At 40.4% G+C, this 22178-nt stretch overlaps 2 protein-coding genes and 1 pseudogene across 2 annotated transcripts; 1 reads left to right on the top strand and 2 right to left on the bottom strand.

Moving 5' to 3' along the window:
- Positions 1–3088: 3088 nt before the first annotated feature.
- On the bottom strand, positions 3089–10325 carry LOC110046172 (aldo-keto reductase family 1 member A1-like). The gene is made up of 6 exons (XM_089287193.1): positions 9955–10325; positions 7897–8167; positions 6683–6823; positions 5689–5894; positions 5109–5195; positions 3089–4470 (listed from the first exon to the last, which is right to left on the bottom strand). Exons 1-6 carry the CDS (start codon positions 10147–10149, stop codon positions 4405–4407), a joined length of 966 nt encoding a protein of 321 aa, XP_089143319.1. The 5' UTR covers positions 10150–10325; the 3' UTR covers positions 3089–4404.
- A 1092-nt stretch (positions 10326–11417) lies between these two features.
- LOC149114557 (mas-related G protein-coupled receptor member B4-like) lies at positions 11418–12524 on the bottom strand (annotated as a pseudogene).
- Positions 12525–15535: 3011 nt separating this feature from the next.
- LOC110046178 (L-gulonolactone oxidase-like) lies at positions 15536–21725 on the top strand. Its single transcript, XM_020751859.2, has 2 exons — positions 15536–15644; positions 19246–21725. The coding sequence occupies exons 1-2, from the start codon at positions 15620–15622 to the stop codon at positions 20850–20852; spliced, it is 1632 nt and encodes a 543-aa protein (XP_020607518.2). The 5' UTR covers positions 15536–15619; the 3' UTR covers positions 20853–21725.
- The last annotated feature ends 453 nt before the right edge of the window (positions 21726–22178 follow it).

The following is a 22178-nucleotide window of genomic DNA, read 5'->3' on the forward strand; positions in this document are numbered from 1 at the left end:
CCGTCGCAAACGCTGTTGCGATAAAGCTGTATTTTCGTGGAGGAAAAACTCGCGAAAAATCAGTGTCGGTAGTTTACCAGCCCGTGGAACAAGATAAGATGGGACATTTCTACTACTGACGGGTCCGTCCAGGGCTAATGAGACTTCAGATACGGGGTATTAGCAGACTTTAGGTATTCATCTGCGCGATAACGGAGGCACATGTGGTCTTAAATCTTTTCGACTGATCTTTGGATTATTGAAATGTTAATGATCGAGATCTACATGCATTGTCATAACGTACTTCAGGAGTCTAAATGATCTTTAAGAGTGTAGTTATCTTACAAGGAGAACAGACAGCCAGTTAAAGTACAAGGGAACTATATTCATCAGCTCGTATCGAAAATCTTTCAAGAAAAGTGATCTTTTTCTTCAGGCTGCAACGAAACCAGCGAAGGAAGACAAGATGTACATTGCTCGCTCTGTTGATGCAGAATCATTCCATGCTGTTCATGTTGTTGGCTAGGAGACGCTGCGAGGCTGGAAATAATTTCAAAGCAAGTCCTGTCAATCGAAGCCGTCAGCGTAATTTTTGTCTGGAATAACTCAGTGACTGTAGTGCAATGATTTTAATAATTACGTTCCCCACACGAATTTTTCTTGGTGTACGCGTATGTGTGGATGAAATTCTGGGGTTTTAGGGATTGCTTGCGTAAATGAAGAGAAATTAAAAAGGTTTTATAAGCGAGGGGAACGTTTCATTTGTTTGTTTTATTTGTTAAAACTGTTTCGGTCCAGGAATGAAAAACTACATTATTATCTGTCAAATGCAAACATATGTTTAATAATTCAAATCGATTCATTTGTTATTGTTTTTTCTTTCCCGATTTCTATTTGCTCTTGATTTTTCGTCACCACAACAACTATCACATATAAGTCACTTACAAATTGTCAGGGTGGTCAGATCGAAGTGCTGTTTCGTTTGACAAGTCACGCTTACATCGCCTTTGTGTTTCAAGCAGTCACTATAAAACGACCGCAGCTGAAAACGGCCGCGCGCGCGTTTGTTTACAAAATGACAAATGTAAACAAGAGAGTTGAGCTCGAGCCGCTAACGAGGGTTTACAAAACAAAAACAAAGTTAAGAAATTTTTGACTTAGGAATCTCAACAAAAATCTGGATCATTTCTGTTTTTTATCGATGTCAAAACTCTTTTAAGCTGAACATGTAAAGACACCGTTTCGATCTAAAATAGAGACCCAAACATTCCCCTTTCGTGGTTCACGTTCTCCAAAATGTACAGAAATTTGTATCTTTGCGTCGTTGATTTGCAGAGGAAAGAAATGATCCAGATATCATACATAACGCACGTGCACAACGGGCACGCCTTTTGCAAAAAACTTTGCACCAGGTAAATTTTATCACGAGGGCAACACTTTCAGTCAGTTAGCCACTAAGTATTTTCCTTTCATTTTGCCGCATAAATCAGCGTAAGCCATAAAAGTGTGCATAGAATATTTTTAATATTCATGAATTCCTCGATTTTGCTGGCAAAGACTCAAAACAACTCCAGTAAACATTACACGTAGCATTAGATATTTTTGAAGAATTCATTCCTTCCAAATATTCATGCAAGTGGGAACATTATTCAGTAAAAGTTTATTTAGTTCTAATATATGCCGCGCCAAGGCTAATCAAGAAAGTAGATGAAGAAAAGGAAAGGAGGTTGGGGAGACTCCGCGAGTATTTCTCGTTAAAGGATAGTTGAAGTGTAAGCTTATCTCTTACGGCGTTTTCTCCAAATGAAAAGCATAACTAAAAACTGAGCTATTTATAAAGAGATAAACATAGTAGAAAACACTCTGACTTTCTCCTAAAATTCTCGCGTGTTTATTTTGAAGTTGACGGGTATAGCTGTGGTTAAAAGTCATCAAGTTTTTATAACGCGGTTTTTCAAATCCTTGCGTCATATAAATGTTCTTTGCAAAACAGCTCAGCAGAAAACAGTGACGCTGGGCATGCAAGCACGTTCGTGATTTAGGAAGAAAAACAAATTTCTCTAAAGGTCGAGTTAAAGAAGAACGCGCACAAGTGAGAAAGTGAAGTTATCAGGACTCCGAAGTAATTCACTGCTAAGTTATTCTACCCCGGTGAAACATGCTTCTTGCTGTGGATATAGGTGTTTTCGTTGGATCAGTCTTCGTTTTGTCCTTTGTGTATGTTTCTTTTCTCAAGAGAATGGTAAAAACATCATCTGAAGTTAGCAAGGAAAAAGAAGAATCAAGCAAGTCTCACAAAGAAGCGACAGATTAGATGAAATTTTGACCTCGCTAACAAAGCGAAACAAACAAAAACGGACAAGCTAAGACAAAATCACTTTTCACACAAGTACATACTCTTTCTGCTTCAATGGGAATTTGTGCCGCCATCCAACTCAATCCTTCCGGTGAGTTGAAGTAAATCCACTCACAGAGAAAATAAACCTCCAGCAGCTGAGTTTACACGCTTTCAAGCTGAGAATCCACGGCCAGAGTGTTCCAATTCAAGATGGTCCTCATTTTAACATCCCAGCAAGTCTGTTTCTTCAGTTCTAATTACTGCACTAACTGAACTTAACTTTAATTATGAACTTCACAGATATTAATTATTTTCAACTAAATATGATTTCAATTCGAAAGAAAATTCGAATTAAGCTGAAAAAGCATGTACAAAGTTATTGTAAACTATGTCAAGTGTAAGTCAGTTCGGAACTTTAATACGGAAGTTAATGTTGAAAAGCTAAACGTAATTTAACATAATATAAGACATTTCAAGCAATTATTAAAAAATTCTTAAACAGGGTTTTTAGATGATTCAAAAAAATCTTTTGCGCTTCAACTTACAGAGAAACTTAGCGTCAAAATTTAGCGTCCTTGTAACGTAATTTAACACAAAACATTTTCAGCATATCATTTAAAAAAATTCTAAAACAAAATTAGATGATTCATAAAAATCATATGCGCTTTAACTTACAGGAAAACTTAGCGTCAAAATTTAGCGTCCTTGTTTAGAAATCGCCTCGTTTGTAAAACACGATTCATCGAAGGTAAATGTAACTATTATAACACGTACTTTTAAATAAATCTTTATTCGTTTCTTCCATTGGTCGCGATTCATTGACAATAGAATTTTAACAACTTGTACTCTAACTTCAACTGACTGACTTCCCAGATTTTTGTTTTATCAAGTAACAACTAAAGTAAGAATTTTTTAGATAAACAATTTTTCAATGCAAAAGTAGGTGTGGTTTCTTAATAAATTGTTTCCACACGTTTATGCAAATATTTGAGGGCACCTGCTCTAAAAAACCTTCTCTGCCGCAAATCTGAAAAACATTCTTACAAAGTCTCGGTTTCAAAATTTACTTGAATTTTGAGGATCTCCCGAAAAAGGAAACTACAAACAATGTCCCTGCGTAGGAAAACAGCCTGTTTTTCCCTCCATTCCAACACTCGCTATGACCTTTTCCCTGAAAACGAGGTTGCACTCGCACCAGATCCTTTTTCAGCGTTTCAACTAGAGAACTAAGCCTCAACTCCAATAAGGATTTTTGTTTTCTTGCGGCGACGAATCACTGGAAGCAGTGTGTAGGTAGTGCGTGTGGCTACCTACTTTTTAGTTTTGTTTCGCCGAGCCACATAACCCTACATTTTCTGCCACTTTCGTCCATCAATACATACCGTCTGTCCCCGAGTTTGAACCTATTCATTGAATCTCTGCAAATAAAGTTTCAGTTGCAGCTATTCGTGTGAGAGGAGAAAGACTGAAGATCAAAAATATAGATAAAGGTTCAGAAATTTGTACTTAGAAAAAATTCATGCCAACTTTATTCTACATCCTTTATTAGCAAATTGTATTGGTAAATACGTAGTCACCAAATAATTCAATTCAGTTTGTTTAATTGTGTTGTCTTCTGAAATTAGTTGCCACTTCCACGGGACTAGTTTCAAGGCAAACAAGTTTCCCCATAACGTTTCACCGATTTTTATCCCATTTCAACCATTTATGACAAGTGGTGTTGTAGGAAACAATGAATTTTACTTTCTTGTGATTCTTGATTTTTTCCTGAGGAGGTTGGAAGATGGTTAAAACCACTTGAATCATCACCCAAAATATCATTCCCCCAAAACAATCAAGTTCAAGCAAAAATGTAAAATGAGTGAAGTGATGGCTTAATTTAAACTGAAAAAAGTGTACACGAATTCCTTACAAAACTATAAAATTTAAATTAGCACAACTTCATGCAATTGTAATTCTCTACATAGATTCAAGAATAATTATATTGGTACAGCATTCTACACTGTGAATTTTTGAAAGAAAACCTAAACTATTATCTTGCTATCATCACATAAATACAAATGGCAGTAAAACCTCAGTTCATTATATTAATATGGAATATGGAAAGGAAAATGAGGATGATGGCCATCTCGAGGAACTTTCTTGCCATTCTCCTAAAAAAAACAAATCAAAATCAATAATCTCCATACCAGTAGCCATACATTTTTCTTAATATCACTTCAGAGAATTGTTGTTAAATCACGATTTATTGACCAAGCGTGAGGTCAAGATGGCTGGATATTGGTAGAGTTCTTTTTATTGCATATTTATTGGCCAAGACAGAGTCGAGGTCCATAAACTCACACAAAAAAGAACAGCCTCCTTGACTGAACAAGCATGGTCTTGAAATAAAGGATTTATTATATGGCTTTTGGCGAAATTTCTCTTGCCGGACACACCAGGTAGTCCGGAGTGGGCAAGATAGCGCTAATCAGTAACCACTGTTATTACCTGGTCACATCTGCAGGGCTCGCAAAAAACTCGTATTCCAGCTTACCGTTAGGACAAGTATCTCCCAAATATTGCTTGCCCTGGGCAAGTCTCAGTTTGCTCTTTCAATGATTAAGTTGGCAGATGACTTGCCTGATCCCTTACCTATAGGGCTAGTGAGAATGAAAAGGTACTTGCCCAGAAGGAGAATCTACTTGTCCCGGATGACTAGACGACACATTTTTCGAGCCCTGATTTTCAACAACTTTTGAAGCACAAGCACAATCAATATAGTGTTTTACAACAAAAAATTGTGTTTTACCTCTATCATAGGAATACACGCTCTCCAGGGTTTGTTAAAAGATTCTATAACCTTCATGTCATCATCAGAGAGTTCAAAATCAAAAACCTGTATTCAAAATTACATAAAAATGTCGGAAATACAGACTAGAACTGAATTAAGCCATAGTATGTATTAAATATTCTTTTCCACAGCTAATCTCCTCTCCAAGAGGGGAGGAATCTTGCATAACAAGTTGATTCATAGACCCTTTCTGGGATTATCACCCAAAGACGAGCTGAAACGCAGCTGAGTAGTATCTAGAAGACTACAAAGATGGGCTGAGTTTCATCCAAACGTTTTAAAAATATATTTATAACTTTGGATTAATTTCTTGGGCTTCAGGCCAGCACTTGATTTTCCCTCAAAACTGTATCCCAAACAGTATACTATTATATAATTGCAATGACAATAATAATTACATTAATGAAATTTATTGACAGGGAGATGACACCTTGCTCTTGTCTCTTTGGAAAGACACTCATCACAACTGTTAACTACTAACAGCTTTGGGTAATCTGTATATATGTAAACAGGGTAATGTTTTAATTAACAAACTTACCTCAAAGTTGCTTTCAATGCGAGCGGGTGTAACACTCTTGGGTATAACAGAAACACCCCTCTGTACTTGAAAACGGATGCAGACCTGGGCAGGGGACTTGCCATATTTATTAGCAATCTCCAGCATCTTGGGATCATCCATCAGTGTAGGTTCTCCTGGCTTTGCCCAAGGACGATCAGGTGATCCCAGAGGACTGTATGCTGTCACTATTTAAAACAAACAAACAAACAAACAAACAAACCTATATCATGTATGCAAAGGACTGCAGCGTCTTGTTTCCAGAAGTTATAATTTTTGGACCCCAAGAATTCATTCAGTATGGTGTTTTGGATATGGTGTTTTGACAACTTGTGTCTGTAAAGAGGGCAGGAAATGAAAGTGGGCCCTTCCTGGCTTCCTGCGGAGTGGGGCAAAAACCTTGAGCCCTTTTGGGCTTTAAAAACAGTAAGAAGGAGAGAGAGGCCAACTTACCAGCTCCCTCCTCTGGATCTGTCACTGACCAGTATAACATACTGTTATGTCATTTCACCATATTATATCTCTTGAGCAGAAAAGTACAGACCACAATAACAGAGTCCTGTTTGCCACACAATGATCATGAGTCTTTGACTGATCTCAAGTGAAACAGTTCATCTTCCTTCTTAACCTCAGGGTTTTCTTGTATTCTTATTGGTTATCTTTTTATACACCCGTAAAGTTATAGCATCAAATAATTTGCCGACCATCTTGCATTCAAAGTAATTTGTCACATAGCACTGCAGAGACATGTAGTAGGTATAGATTCAGTGTGAAAACAGCAGTTGGCGGTCAACATTTGCCAGCAATAACGCACCATTACCCTGTGTTATGGTGGATTTTGTAATGTTGCCTGCTCAGAGACTTAAAGAAGGGAGCAGTACTGTTTCACTGTACATAAGATGTCACATGCCCTTACAGCAACTAATGGAATATTACTAACAGAACTGGAATATTCAATTCAGAGTAAAATACTTACCTACAATATCTCGTTCCTTGCAATGCCTTATAAGTTGAGCTTGATTAAGGTAAGGGTGACACTCAACCTGTAAAACAGCAGGCTTTATTTGAGCCTTTGATATGATGTCATCAACTTGTTTGCTGTTAAAATTCGATAGACCTAACAAAAAAAACAAAACACAACAAAAATAGGAATATGGATGGGAAAATCTGACCATAACAGACTTACCAATGTATCAAGTAATATTATTATATAAAAGTTAGTAGTATACCAAGTGGTAACAAAATTTTAAAAACAATATCCAACATGAGAGGATGTCATTTTTGATAACATTTTTGTCCCTTTACCTGCACTTAAATTTGTTGGTGTATGATCAAAACATCTTCCTATCTTCTTCAGAAGTCTTCAGCAATGTTGGGTTATCTTCTGAAATCTTCCGAAAACTTAGGAAACGTTTTGGAAAATGTTTGGAAACATTCTTCTGGTCTTTGGACACATTTTGGAAAATCTTTGGGAATCTTTGGAAAATGTTTGGAAATCTTCAGAAAATCGCCAAAAATGTCGAACGTTACTTATTGTGAGAATTTTATATAATAAAAAGAAAATTACACAGTGGCTTGGAGATACATAATTTCTCTTCTTGTGTTGAAAAATATTTCTCTGCACCAGCACGGCCATGCAATATCCTCTATATATTATGAGCTTGGGGGAAGCCCTGCCTAATTCTTGGTGTACTGCATAAAGCCATTCTGGATCAAGTTGTCCAAGGATCTAAGCTTGAATGCTGGCTGCCGCTAGGGTTAAAGTGAGAGTGTAAGTGGGTACCAAGGACAACTGACAAAATCCTAGAGGTAGCTTGCAAGAAACTAACAGGATAATGACTCATGAGCCAGGAAAAAACATCCTAGGCAACTCAACATTGACCACAAAATATTTTTTTTCTACCAGACCATGTAGGCTTTAAGCCAGAATTTGAAAAGTGGCCATCCAAAATGTGTTATAGGGACTGCTCAAATGAGCAATTTTTAAGGCAGCATACGAAAAATAAAACAATTTTCTATAGAAAGTGGCAGTCCACAGGATGCCTGGACACCCATCTAGCTAAAAGCCTGAGTCCATGGCTTATGGCTTACAATCCCTTCAGCTTCCTTTGCAGGTCATCAACACATTTCTGTACGGGGGGAAATTATTACATGCATATATTTTGCAGGAAAAATAAACTAAAATATTACCAATTGCTCTGACAAGCCCGTCATTCACAAGTGCCTCCATAGCTTGCCAAGTGTCACATGGATCATGATAAGCATAGATCAGCTTGCCTCCATCATCCTTAGGGAACCGCTCATCACCATCTTTTAAAGCGATAGGCCAGTGAATGAGGTACAGATCAAGATAATCCAGTCCCAGGTCAGCAAGAGTGTCCATCAAAGCAGGACGCACATCACTGGGGTTGTGTTTTGTATTCCATAGTTTAGATGTGATAAACAAATCTTCCCTACTGACCTAAGAAGAAGGATGACTGTTTAAACTTTTTGCACTGACATTACATTTTCTAAAACTCGTGGAAGCCAATAGTTAGGTCTGCCAACTGAAACAACACCCCCCCCACTAGGGTAAGGTAAAGTCTGCAATTTTGAGCCAAGCGGCCCATCAGGCTGGGGCTTATCCCGGTTTCCGTAGCATGAAGTGACTAAGAGCATTTCTACTCCCCCCTGGATGGGATCCTAGTCCATCGCAGGGTTACCTCCAGTATTAAATTTGCCAGTACCCATTTATACACCTGGGTAGAGAGAGGCACTGTGAGAGTACAGTAAAGTGCCTTGCCCAAGAACACAACACAAAGTTCCCGGTTAGGGCTCGAACTTAATGCCAACTTAATAAGTAGATAATTCATTTCAGGTTGTTTTTCAGGTCAGATAAAAGATAACACAGGGGCTTCAAAAATTCCCCAAATTTTTCACTCAGAATCTGTTTACGTCCCCCACCCCACTCCCACTCAATTTCAGCCAGTCAGCCCACAAAAGCTGTAGCCTGCAAGCAGGTTCTCATTGTTAGTGGCACAAACAAAGCTGTCGGTGAACAAAGAGAGAGTCTGTGAGCTAAGCAAGGCAGTGAAATTGAGAACCTGCACTGATGCTTTTGCTTTCTGAATACAGCCCCTCTAAAGGTGTCAAGATTTTGACAACTCACTAGCTTAATGTATCATATTATTAGCCAATAGAAATTGAGAAAAAACATCAACAAGCGTGATGGCAAATCGCACGTGGAGGGTTTAGTTTTAGTTATGCAAATAGCGCTTGTGTTTTGCCGCTCCCAAAGTTGGACAAATCTTTGACATATTTAATCACAACAAAATCTACACAGGGTGATTTTCTGTCCTTTACCTGATCCTGAATCATGCTGGTTAGCGGGCAAGTTACTATCATTACAGTATCTGAAATGTTGCCCTTCACGAGCTTTCTTGGTCATCACTACAGCAGCAAACAGCTAAAATATAAAACGTTTACTGTATCCAGTTGGCATAACTACAAAAACATCCCTTCCTTCTGAAAGACAATTTCCAGCTTTTTCCCTTTCTTGTTTTAGGTCGAACAGATTATTTGCTTTGATGGAAAGTCTTCAAAAAGCTTCCAGGATAAATCCCACACTTGGATTCTTGGACGCCAAGCCATGTTAGTGTTTGATAATTACTGCTGGTTTTGGTCATATTGATAGGACCTGTCATTTTTCACCAATCAGAAGGCTGCCTTAGTGGGCAAACTCACTGTATTAAAAAACAATGCCTTCCAAGCAGGCTCTCATTTCTTGTGCCAGGCCCCTCAGTGGCTTGCTTTGCACGCTGACTCATCTCTCACGACTTTGCTCATTGACTTTGCTCCTGCAATGTTTGAGAACCTGGTCGCAGGCTACACAAAAGCTGAATAGGCCCTTTGCAGCTAGACAATCGCAATCTACTTTTCATAAAATTATGGGCTATAACTTAAAGAATGCCAGAAATGGAAAAAGCCCGGCATTAAACAATGAGATTTTATGACAGTTTGAATTTTTTAAAAAATTAAGAGTTGTCGGAGGGCAAGACCTTGCTCTCCAGCAACATTTTCCATAAATGTCCCAAAAATTTAAACTGTCACATAAACTTACTCTTTAATGCTAGGGGTCTCAAACTTGGCAACTTTGCTATCGATATGTCCTTTCCATTTCTTTCCTTAATATAATTTTTTTAGCTTAACATTTTGTCACGTGACCCCAGCTGCAAAGGGCCTACGTATACAAATCTACGCTTTCCCTACCGTAGATCCAATGCAAGACTTAAGAGCCTCTCCTACTTCCTTTTCATTACCATACACTGCTGCACAATCGATATGTCTGTATCCTGCCTGGATCGCTGTCTTCACAGCATTGGCGACCTCGCCCGGCTTGCTTTTCCATGTCCCGAGTCCTACGGTTGGAATCGATCGACCATTGTTCAACGTAATAGTTTCCATTGTAAGTTTATAGCAACGTGATAGAATTCTTCATTCAAAACTTCTAAGACGAGTATAGATTTCAACTGATAACTGCACTAAAACAACTAGAACCAAATAATTAACTCAGGGAGGAATGACGAGAGAGAACGCAGTGACAACACTTTGTCTGAGGCGCGGTAACAGGCGAGGTTACTCGGATGATTTTTCAAAGTGTAGGACTGGGACCCAGTAAAGCAGTTATGGAGAGCCTCTTCCAGGCGTTCACTTAGTTGGAGCGGAGCGCAAAACTAAGCGCAAAAAATAAATAAATAAATAAGTAAATAAGTAAATAAGTAAATAAATAAATAAATAAATAAAACGCGCGGCGAGACCTCTCGCCGCCCTTTTTTTTTTTTATTTTTTCAAGCGCCGTTTTTCAAGCTGCACCCCAACTAACTGAACGCCTGGAAGAGGCTAAACAAGAGGAAAATACGGAAAATCCTACCTAAAAAAATAGGTCCGCAGTGCCCACTTGAGGGCTTGGCTGGTTGCTTTGAGTCTAGTTGGTTGGCCGGTTGCTTTGAGTCTAGTTTGTTGCCTGGTTCTTTTATGTCTGGGTCAGGGGGTTGGCTGGTTGCTTTGACTCTGGTTGTTTGGCTGTTTGCTTTGAGTCTGGTTGGTAGGCTGGTTACTTTGAGTCTGGTTGGTTGGCTGGTTACTTTGAGTCTGGTTGGTTGACTTGTTACTTTGAGACTGCTTAGTTGGCTGGTTGTTTTGAGTTTGGTTGGTTGGCTGGTTGCTTTGAGTCTGGTTGTTTGGCTGTCACGGTTGTCTTTCACTCTGGTTGGTTGGCTGGTTACTTTGAGTGCGAGTTGGTTGGCTGTTGTCTTTGACTTACTCATACAGTGGAAAGAAGCAGAGACCAAGCTTCGCAAACTTTGATTCTGACCTACTTGGTCTTCATTTCGAAGAGCTTCGACGATATTTCCGAGTCTTAGGGACTTTAAACTAACTCGCGGAGACCTCGACATGAAAGTATCTCGACGTTAAAGTAGTTTGCGAACGTAGTTCACAAATGTAATAATTGACCAAAGAAGAGGTTGGGTAGTTATTCAAGAATGAGGCAGATTTAGCCGAATCAAAGATTCAAACTTCAAAGAAAATGTTGAACTTTATTCTTTAGTCTCGAAAACAGTTATAAAATAGTTCGAGATGTTCGGTTACCCTAGGTGGTGCAGGTTTTTTAGATCTGACCCTTTTAAAGTTTCTTTAATGAACAACAAACTTTGTTCTTTATCTCAGTATAGTTATATATTGGGTTTAAATCTTGTCGCGTTCACTTGTACAGTACTTTGTGGTGTTTCTACGTTTGTCTGATCAAGAAAATATCGACTATTGAAAATGACCACAAGCCTCGGAACTCCAAATTGTTTGACTCGCAATCCGTACAAAACGGGATTTACAACAGAGCTCGCACACAATAGGAAATCGGAAAGCGTTTTGCTTACAAAAAACCACGAAGTTCCGACACAATTGCAGTGGCGGATCTAGGGGTGGGGCCCGGGGGGCCCGGCTTCCCCCCTTATTTTGGGTGAAAAAAGAAGAAATCACAGAAGGAAGAAAAGCCGGCAGGGAAACAAAACAAAACCGGACCCCCTCCTTAGCTCAAGGTCTGGATCCGCCACTCAATTGTCACACGTTGACGAGATTTTTGTCACAATAAAGTAGGGAATCTGTGTCAAAACCCAAGCGGGAAGAATTAGGAAAGTAGTAACCTTAAATTTTTCGCGTTTCAGATTTCGTAGGAACAGGTCAGCTTTCTGCATGGAAACCTCTTGGCCTAGGAGAATCCTTCTTCTTTTCCAGAGAACAACGCAGTAAATCGCCAAGTATATGACTGCAGTGGTTGACAAGGGGAATGTTGTAAATGCAAGTCAATGGTGTCGTAAATATCCTTGGGAATGTCAGAAAGCTGAATTAAACTAAACAACAAACTGTAAAGCCAAATTGCTATGAGGACGACGATGCAGTCTGCGTTTCTTACGGAACAACGATAGAAAATTGGACAGGAGTACCGCAAGAAGCCTCTCAACGGACAAAGCAACAACTAATACTGTAGCTGAGTTATCGACAAAATAATCCATAATACGGTCAAAGTAAGTCTCCCCATTTTGATTTTTAACACAGTAAAACTCATCCTTGGTCGATGTTGTGTCACCGATCGCGCCGACAAGGAAGTCGTTTGCTGCTAGTCTGGTAATTAAGACCGCGAATGGACGTCTGAAGCACACAAAGAGTAAAAGGCCATTGATTCCGAGCGCTAAAGTCGATGCGATTAAATAAAGAGAGTCCAATGTAGAGCATACGCCGACTCGTAACTCATCAGAAATACCGGAAAATGTTTCATTAGTCATGATTGGCCGTAGCATATTGATACACCAGGATATTCTCCGATGCCAACGAGCGGATGAATCAACTCGGGAAGGAGATTTTCCTTTGCTCGGTTGTCTTACACCTAGCGACCTATTTGAAAGTGCTCCAGAACTTTTGTTTTGTAAAAAATATTCGGATACCAAAAGTAACCTGTAAAATCTCCACAACTGATTACTCATATGCAACTCACTTTTTCGCATTAGAATTCTGGCAGCATTTTTCTTCAATTTGTCTCGCAACATTGTTGCATTGCAAGTTGAAACACATTGTTGCGCGTATTACCACGTTTGTGACCAATTTGTCTCGCAGCGAAATACAGTGTTGCAAGTTGAGGCAACATGTTGCGCAAAGTAGACTCGAGTTCTACTTTCTGCAACAAATTTTAGTTTTGCTGCACTGAAGTTACAACTTGTCTCACAACAAATTTGAATTCAACGCTTGTGATTGGCTGTCGCGAAGCGCGGCAACGCGGCAAATAAAAAAAAATGGCGGACGGTGAAGACGAGCGTGGATTCGAAGTAGACCAGTAACTCTCGGAAAGTCATAAAGCTGCCCTGTACAAAGACATCGAGGGCTATCATAGTCTTTGGGACACCTCGTTTGTCCCTTCAAAACAAGCAGGAAAAAAGGCAAAAGGCTTGGAAGAACTGTCGCAACAATACCACTTTTCGCCTAGCTACCTGAAACGACACTGAGCTTCATACTGAGAGAACTTCGCTGGCACGGAAAATTAAAAAGAAATTGACAGCCCGAGTTCGAAGTGGAACTTCGTCGAAATGCTAAATTATATCAAAGAAGGCGCCATCTTTATTGACACACGATTGACCAATTATACCTGTAGAATTCTGCAGCCTTGCAACACTGTATTTTACTGCGAGACAAGTTGGTCACAAATGTGGTAATAAGCGCAACAATGTGTTTCAACTTACAATGCAACATTGTTGCGAAACAAGTTGAAGAAAAATGTTGCCCGTATTACCAGACCTTAGGCCCAGTTCATACGTCGCATTTCTGCCGTGTCGAATTCAACTCAATTAAGTGCGACAGAAATGCGACTGCGGATTCATACGTCGCGCTTGTGTCGCACTTAGTTCAAAATTTATACGATCGGGTGTGTCGACCAGCGGAAAATGTTTTAAACGTAGAGTATTCAATATGGCGGACGAAGATACTGAGCGACGAAGGACTTTAATTTTGCGAAAAATTGTCCGCCAATGTAACGAAAAGGAGAAGGCTGACAACGGAGCAGTATGTGTTGCAATATATTCAGGTTGCATTGGGTCGAGAATGGCCAAGTTTCTTCTTTTTCTTTGGCGGGAAAGCATTTACGCATGTTCAGTACATTAACATAATGTATGCATTAGATTCGACACTGCAGAAATTCGACGTCTGAATCGGTGTCGCATTTCTGTCGGATAATGCGACAAGACCAGTCGAACGTGCGGCAGAAATGCGGCAGCCGATTCAGACGCCGAATTTCTGTCGAATTTAATTCATTGAATTGAATTCGACACGGCAGAAATGCGACGTATGAACCGGGCCTAAAGGACCTTCAAGCACACGGCTTAATTGCCAATAATTAGAGGGTGCGATGATCCGCATTGTTGTAGTCGATAACCAGCTGAGAAAGAAAGAAAGAAAGAGACTTTCACTTGAAACCGGACATTCACCTGAAACTTTCCGCTGCTATCGGCAAAATTTTCACCGCAGTTGGATGATCTCTATGTTAAATCAGACATAATGTAAATTCTCGGTTGAAACTCTGCATTTGAAATTTTTGCAATAACTTTTAGATTTACATCTACAGAGGCAGCAAAAATCGTTACAAGATGCCTCCTTCGCCGACTTCTTTCTAGTTCTTTGGCAATTTCGCTGAACGAACACTGAACGAAGATATACTTCTCACGGCATGTTTTTGCCTCGATACTTGAAGAGTAGAGCAATTTTGTTCAGGATATCTCCCGGGGTTATTGATAGCCTGCGAGCAGGCTTACGTTGGAGCACAAGTGCGCGCGGCGAGACGAGAAAGCGTCTCTTCCCCAGACTCCTTCCCGCCGGATCGCTTTGCCCTTCACTGCTCTTCGCCGCTCGCGCGTGTGACTCAAAGGTAAGCCTGCTCGCAGGCTAGGTTATTGACAACAGGCGATAATAAGAGGACGTCAAGATAAGAAATCCTACACCGAAAAATCACTCGGCCGTGAAAGGTCAAACTAGCTCCCTGGCTTAGGCGGTACTCCTTTCGCGCACTCCTCGCCCCCAGGGTTTTGCGCGGCCATTATTTTCTCACAGTTTTCTTTCGCGTCACGCACGACGGACTAAGCGAAAGAGGGACTACTAGCTCTACAGCACAATCATAAACATTTATGTGGAAATACAACACTCAGTGAGAACCTCAGATCTGTGTTTTGCACTTTCAGACCACGTTTAACCTTCTCTCTGAAGATACAAAAAGAGACGGATCCGAATACTCCTGAGTAGGCAGGAGTGATGCTCAATACGCGCACCATCTAGCCAAGAGAAACTGGTTCTAGACATACACCACTGATGTGGAACGGTGTTCAGATGTTGAAAAAAGTTTACTGAATCTTTGACCTTTTCGCGTCTTTGATAGTATTGTATGTTGAACTATACAAGAATGAAACCTCTAAGGAAAAAATGTTATGATCATTCAACCTGAGATTTTGTGCAACTCGTAGTCGGTAAACGAAACTTGCGCACGCTGTCGAACCTGTACACAACAAACCATCTGCAAACATTGTTAACTGTAAACCTGCCTGGGCATGCAAGCAAATTATGCATATGTGACAACTTTATTTTTAGCCCTTGACCCTGTCAACAGGTTTGACCAATTACATTCCGGTTCCCGTGATTTCCGCCTCTGTCAATCACGCAAAGTACTTACAAATGGAAAACTAGGAAAACAAGTTTTAAATGTCTCTGAAGCAACCAATGACAGTCGGCAAAATCTTTGGGTGTATCCGTGTGGGTGTATCAAATGTTTATCTGCTAATACTGCGCGTGCTATTGTCGAGTTTGGGTTGAACTTGTATCTCAATAAACAACTTAGACCGAAACAATGGCCGAAGCTCCTGAGGAATCAGGTTAGAATTTTCTCATACATTCACATTGCTTTAGGCCTGATCGAGATTGATCCAGATTATTCAATTGTAGATAGAAATGCACCAGACGCAGTAATGCGTTCAGTTTTAGTTCAGTAATTACGCTATCAAAAGATACATGGCTACTTCACGTCCGATACAGTTAGTATGGTCATAGCAAAATCATATAATAGGCTGACTGAAATCTTTTGCTCATTTAACCTTAAAAAAATGTAAAAGATTAACAAGAACCAGTTTTCGTTTACGTCGTGGGCGGCATTGTTCGATAAAATACATTACTATGACTGACCAATGAATTCTATATCAAGTATGATATGTTGCAGTGCGATTCAAACCACCAGAACGAGATATCGTGTATATTCTCGGGCTAGCTTTGAAATGAGTACTGTAGACATGTTAATATTTCACCTCATAACAAGTAGAAGTGTGCAAGAATGTGACATTGGTTTTAATAGTATTTTGGCTGCGGCGGTAATATTGTAATAATAGTTTTGAATAGTTTTAATCAGTATTTAATTTGTGATTTTTACTTGATGAATTGTGATATTAGCGTTGTTTAGTTGTTAGGTTCTCATTAGCTATTAGGTGGAATACCTGTAAACTAGCTCTCAAGCTAAGCGTATATCCACGTTAAATAAAGCATTCATTCAAGCATTCATTCATTCATTCATTCATTCATTCATTCGCATTCAAGCATTCATTCATTCATTAATTCATTCATATCAACAGATACTTCGAATTACGGCTCATTTTCCGCCTTGGCGGCAAAAGACACGAATGCGGGGGGGTGGGGGGGGGGGGGCGGGGTGGAAATTGTAAATGATGGAAGTAGCTTTATAAGTTAGCAAGAGTGTTGACATTGTAGTGAATTGGATTACTACATGTGTACATGAAATGAGTTTTCTCCGTATTGGTGACCAAAACAAGTTTGTGTACAAGCAGAATTCGCTTAGTGTCAAATAGCTCCACATTCACTTATCATTTGGATACCAAAGTAATTTACCCCAAGAAGGTGCAAGATCAAGTGCTAGTCAAATATGATAATACGATTTCGTTTGACACATTCTTGGTTTCATATATGCCCACATTTTGTTTCCAAAGTAGTAAACCTTTTTGGGTAGCTAGTTCAGACTGAAAATGGTCTATACTTTTTGTGCTCCTCCGTCTCAAAGTATAATACTATTAAAAGGGATACAAATGAGATACGAAAACGTTCATAAGTTGTATTTTAAAGTGAAGCAATTACTTTGGCTAAATATTTATTGAACTAACTCGCACACGTCCATATAAATGTTTTGATTGTACATTCAAACCAGATGTATTACTGACAGCTGAAACGGAGTTATTTTCTTTTGACTGACATTGTCAATTAACTATGTCAGCTGTGGCATAGTTGGCAATACAATAGGTGATCATATTCTGAGTGAATAAACAACATAATCTGTTTCGATTTTTCAGCGATGAATGTGTTTATATGTATCATATTATCCGAGTGTTTTGTTTCTTTTTCTTTGACCTCGACTCAACTGTCACCTTTATCTGTCAATCTTTATTACTCGAGACGTCACGTGACGAAATGAAGTCTTGTCAGTGACCCTTTCACTACCAAGATCTGAAAGCGTACTCTTTAAATCGGTGACCATACAAACCTTTGTTGGGTTCCATGAGAACTTGGCATTATGTCAAGACATTATCCCCTACTTGGTAATTTTCCTAATTCTCACTGCTTACCTTCGTGACACTGATTGCATTAAAATCGTAAGGAGAATTTATATGTTGGTCACTCGTAGGAGTGAAAAGATTAAAAATTGTCTATGGTACCATGAGATCCGTTCAGATTCAGGTTCTCAGTCCCTTTTGGCCTGCGAACGCCGAGTTATTTCAAGCCTGTGTACCTGGCGGTTCGACCTCGTACCCAGGGCCTCTCTTTTTCCCGCCCCCTGGAGCGAGCGAGAGAGAGAGAGAGAGAGAGAGAGAGCCTGGTTTAATTGGGCTGGTCACGTCAGCCTCTGCGACAAAACTGTTTCCATTGGGGTAGGGTCAACATAAATTTCTTTGCAGTCAAAGAAATGGAATCGCTACCGCACACGGACAACAAGTGGAAGATTTGAAAGGCTAGTCTCACTGGAGAGTTCAACAGAGATATATTTTTCTTACGAGAGCTTTTATCGAGCTCATGGAAGGCATCACGATGATTTGAATTCGAGCAGGATAGTCTCAAAACCGCTTTCGCTGTTTCATAACATCAGACACACATCGTTTACTTTTAAAGTAGTATTTTTATTTACCATTACGTTGCATTACGTGAAATATAATTCTTGACGAGCTACATATGTGTCTAAATAAAATGTAACTTATCAAAAGGACAGAATTATGATAGATACAAGCGTGATGCCGATGCGCAATTGGTGTAAACAAATTTTGTAGCTGCAGAAATCGGTCACCGTTTATGCCATAAATCAAGCTAGAATTTTCGGCTAATCGGCCGTGTGATAACAAGAAGATCGTTGATCTTACAACCGCGCTTTTAAATTTTAACTGTTTTGTTAGGACGATTAAAGCCTCTGCGGGCGAGCGTATTACCTCTTGTCCAACATTTAAGATTTGCATGACTTGTATAAATATCTTGCGATCAAACATTCACGGCGAAAACCATGCTAAAAGCAGCAATACTCAAAAAGCAAGCGTTTCTAAAGGTGATGGACAAAACACTGACCCCTAATGGACTAGCCAAATGGACTACCCTAAAATGGACTACCCCTAAAAAATATTATTTCAGATGAGTGGTATGTTAAGAAGCTGCGATTCATATACTTACACTGCACGGAGGATGCTTTTCTTTTCGTTCCGCATCGCCTTCAGCCGCCATGTTCACAGATTAAGGAGCTCGGTATACTTGGCGCTTTCCAGTCGCTCGCATAATTTTTACGTGTTAAATTTGGGTTTCATTCGCCGAAATTCTTGGTTAACGAAAGCTCTCTTTCAAAATTAGTGTAGAATTCTTCTTCATCGGGTGACAATCCCAGTAGAACGACAAGTTTTTAGCTTGCACAAAGATTCGACATTCGAGCATTCGACATTCGACACTCGACATTCGACATTCGAGCGAGCAAGATGACCCTAACTTGTCCGCTCAAGATTTCCCCGGCCGCTTTGTCTCGCGAAAACAAAGAAATGGCTCTAAGTCGGCTTAAATAGTTTTGTAACTTCTGGGCAACGTTTCCCTTTGCAAAAAAATTTACTCCAGCACTTTTTTTTACATCAATGGAGTCGAAAAGTATCCCAACCGTAGGTTTTAAGATGGCCAAGACGAGTTTCTGGGATTTATTTTGCAACAAGAACCGGCAAATACAAAACGTCTGGCCATATAATAAAACCTTTATTGACCAAGCTTGCACGGTCAAGATGGCTGGATAGTGGCCTCCTTCTTCTTTTTTTTTTTGCGTTTTTCTGGAACTCGACTTCGTCGGTCTATAAAAACACACAAAAAGAACTTAGTCAATGTCCAGCCATCTTGGTCAATAACGGTCGATTCCATAGTGCGGTGCTATCTCATCTTGGGATATTTTCATTTTTCCTTCAGCTCCGCTCAAGGTATCAAGAGAAACTGAAGCCAAAGCATTCTTCAACAGGATCGTTACTCCTTTTGTTGACAGCTCACCGGGACGTGGCCTGTTAGACCCGCTTATGGTGCATCTTATAAAGGATGAGGCGCAAACGAAGGAAGCTCACGGTGGGAAGATTGTGCCAGAAGAACTCATTCGTACGCCGGTTTCATCCGTCCAAGAAGTTGTTAATGCTGTTCTGAAGGCCAAGAGCGAGAAGAAAGTCATTCGCGTCGTTGGATCGGCACATTCCTGCGATGCGGCCATTTTTCCTGTGGATGGCGTCAGTCTGCTGTTGACGAAGGAGCTGCGACAAGTAGAAATACTGCAGGTGAAAAAAGAAAAGGGCAAGAAATGGTTGTATTGTCGTATTGGGGCGGGTTGCTACCTTGGAAGGGATCCCCTGGATCCTACTTCAAGCATGGAGAACTCAGCTTGTTATCAGGTGTCAGTTCAAGGTTTTGGCTTTCCCGAGTTAGGAGGAATAATCCAGCAGTCCGTTGGCGGCTTCATCATGACAGGCTCGGCCGGAGGAAGCTTACGGCACAGCTTTTCTGATGTCATCCAAGAGATCGAGTTCGTGGACGGTAACGGACAAGTTCAAACGGCTAAACCTGGAACAGACCTTTGGTGTGCAGTAGGTGTTTCCATGGGACTCTTTGGTGTCATAACCCGAGTGACATTCCGTCTTCCCCCGATGCAGTTTGTCACAGGGACGGAATCAGATCACAAGTTCGCCGACTCCATGCTTGGACCAGACAAGAAAGGGCAGAGCAAGCTGAAAGAAAATCTCGAGAAGCACGAATACATGCGAGTAAACTGGTTTCCGCAAAAGGAAGTAATGCGTGTCCAAGAGTGGGTGGCAGAGCAGTCTTTCAAAAATAAAGATCTTGTCCCCTACAACTCCATCTTATCCAACACCCTTGCGGCAGGTATGGCGGCCCTCGTCCTGTCCATCTGCAATTTTCTTCTGCAAAAGCCAGATCCAACACCCCTGGATTATGACATCATCGGTTCCTGTTTGCGTCAGTTTGTACCCCTTAACAAGAACCCAACGTACTTCTACGACGTATGGTATCACGCTCTGCCCATGGACAACGAAGCGCACGTGGACTCCATAATCAGGGTGGACTTCACAGAGATCTGGGTCCCACTTGACCAGTGTCAAACCGTCATGGACAAGCTCCAAATGCTGTTTGCCGAGAATCAGAAAGCGGCCGGCAACTTTGCCACTGAGATCTACAGCGCTAAAAAGTGTCCTTTCTGGCTGAGCATGTCCTACAACCAGGACATGGTGCGAGTGGATCCCTACTGGTGGGCGTACAACAAGGGTGACCTCAGAACGTACTTCTCGTACTTCTGGGATGTTCTGCTAGATATTCCTGGAACCCGTCTTCACTGGGGCAAGTACCTTCCACTGCCAGGTCAGAAGTGTGGAAATACCACATTCCATGCAGAATATCTGAAGGAAGTGTACCCTAAGATGAATGACTGGTTGAAGCTGCGAGAAGAGTACGACCCTGACCAAGTGTTTCTGACCGATTATTGGCGTGGCATCCTTGACATAAAACCCAAGAGTCAGTAGAGACTTCATTGAACAATACGGAGACGAGTGAATAAAACTTGATACTTTTACTTTTGTTTTTGCAGGACGTACTGCTAGAGAAGACTAGAATTCGTATGTTCTTTCGCGGTCAATAACTATTAGAGCGCTTTTCGTTTGAGTGTCGTAAAACCAAAACCAAAGTAATCACAACGGCCAATCAGAACAAAGGTAGATATCACAAGGAGTCAATCAGGGCTCAAAGTAAATAAATACAAATAACCGGCCAGAAGTGCGCGAAAACGCGAGTGACGAAGTCGCGATTGGTTTTGGTTTCGCATCTGATTGGTTGAGAAAGTGGCGTAACTTTTCTACGCCAATCACAGAGCGTAGTAAAGTAAAACCAATGCAATCTTGGATTACTCTCGAGCCTCAATTGAAAATTGCTCTAATAGCTTGCTACTGAGCACAGTGTGGAGGTATTACCAGGACATATTTTTACATGATTTCTTTTAATTATTGCTAGCAAAAACCGTCCCTTAATATGTTATTAGAAGGAAACTTGTCAGGCTCGCAAAAGCGGCCGTTATAGATATTTTTTCAAAGTGTAAACTATAGATTTGTATCTCTAAATATTAACGTTTTGAAAAGTTAGTGCATCATATCCCGGTCTTAGAACCAACGATTGGGAGGGTATCAGCCCATCTTGAGTTTGATACATTCTCTACGTTTCGCTCAGCATATTTAATCAAGGAGGTTTAGAGTTAGCCAATCATACGGAAAACTATAGCGACCTGTACACGAGTTGCTTTCATTTTGTTTGCTGTTTCAGTAAAGACGAGCGAAACAGTTATGAAGATTTTCAAAGGTGATGTTAGTAATAATGTTCAAACTATATGATCAAAACTCCAAAAAGAGACCAATATCTTTCTTATGTCTGAGGCAACTACTCCGTTCCTCCCCCCCCCCCCCCCCCTCCCCGCCCCTCCGCTAGCTACGGCCTTCTTAAACAAGCGATTGGTGTCTAAGTTTTAACTCCTTCGTATGCACACAGGCACAATTAATGAGTTAATGCTGAGTGGAAATTTCTATCAAGTTCCGAACATTCCATTTGTAGGCAGAAAGCAAATGTCCTCATAACAAGTATTGTTCCTTCACTGCACCTGTATTCAACACAAGCGGTTGAACTGGGAGTTTACCCTCCCTGTAAGGGCAAGAAATTTGTTTCTCGTATAGGGAATCCATATTTTTTCTCGAAAATTGGGCGTGAAACTTTGCACCATCACCAAAGGAGGCGATGCGCATAAATGTGAGTGTTCTGGTTCAAAATAAACTTTCACAAAACACTTAGTGCGTTCGTTATCGGGT

Source organism: Orbicella faveolata, unplaced genomic scaffold, assembly GCF_042242905.1.
Source record: "Orbicella faveolata isolate gen_17 unplaced genomic scaffold, um_ofav_v1 contig_14, whole genome shotgun sequence".
Taxonomy (NCBI): domain Eukaryota; kingdom Metazoa; phylum Cnidaria; class Anthozoa; order Scleractinia; family Merulinidae; genus Orbicella; species Orbicella faveolata.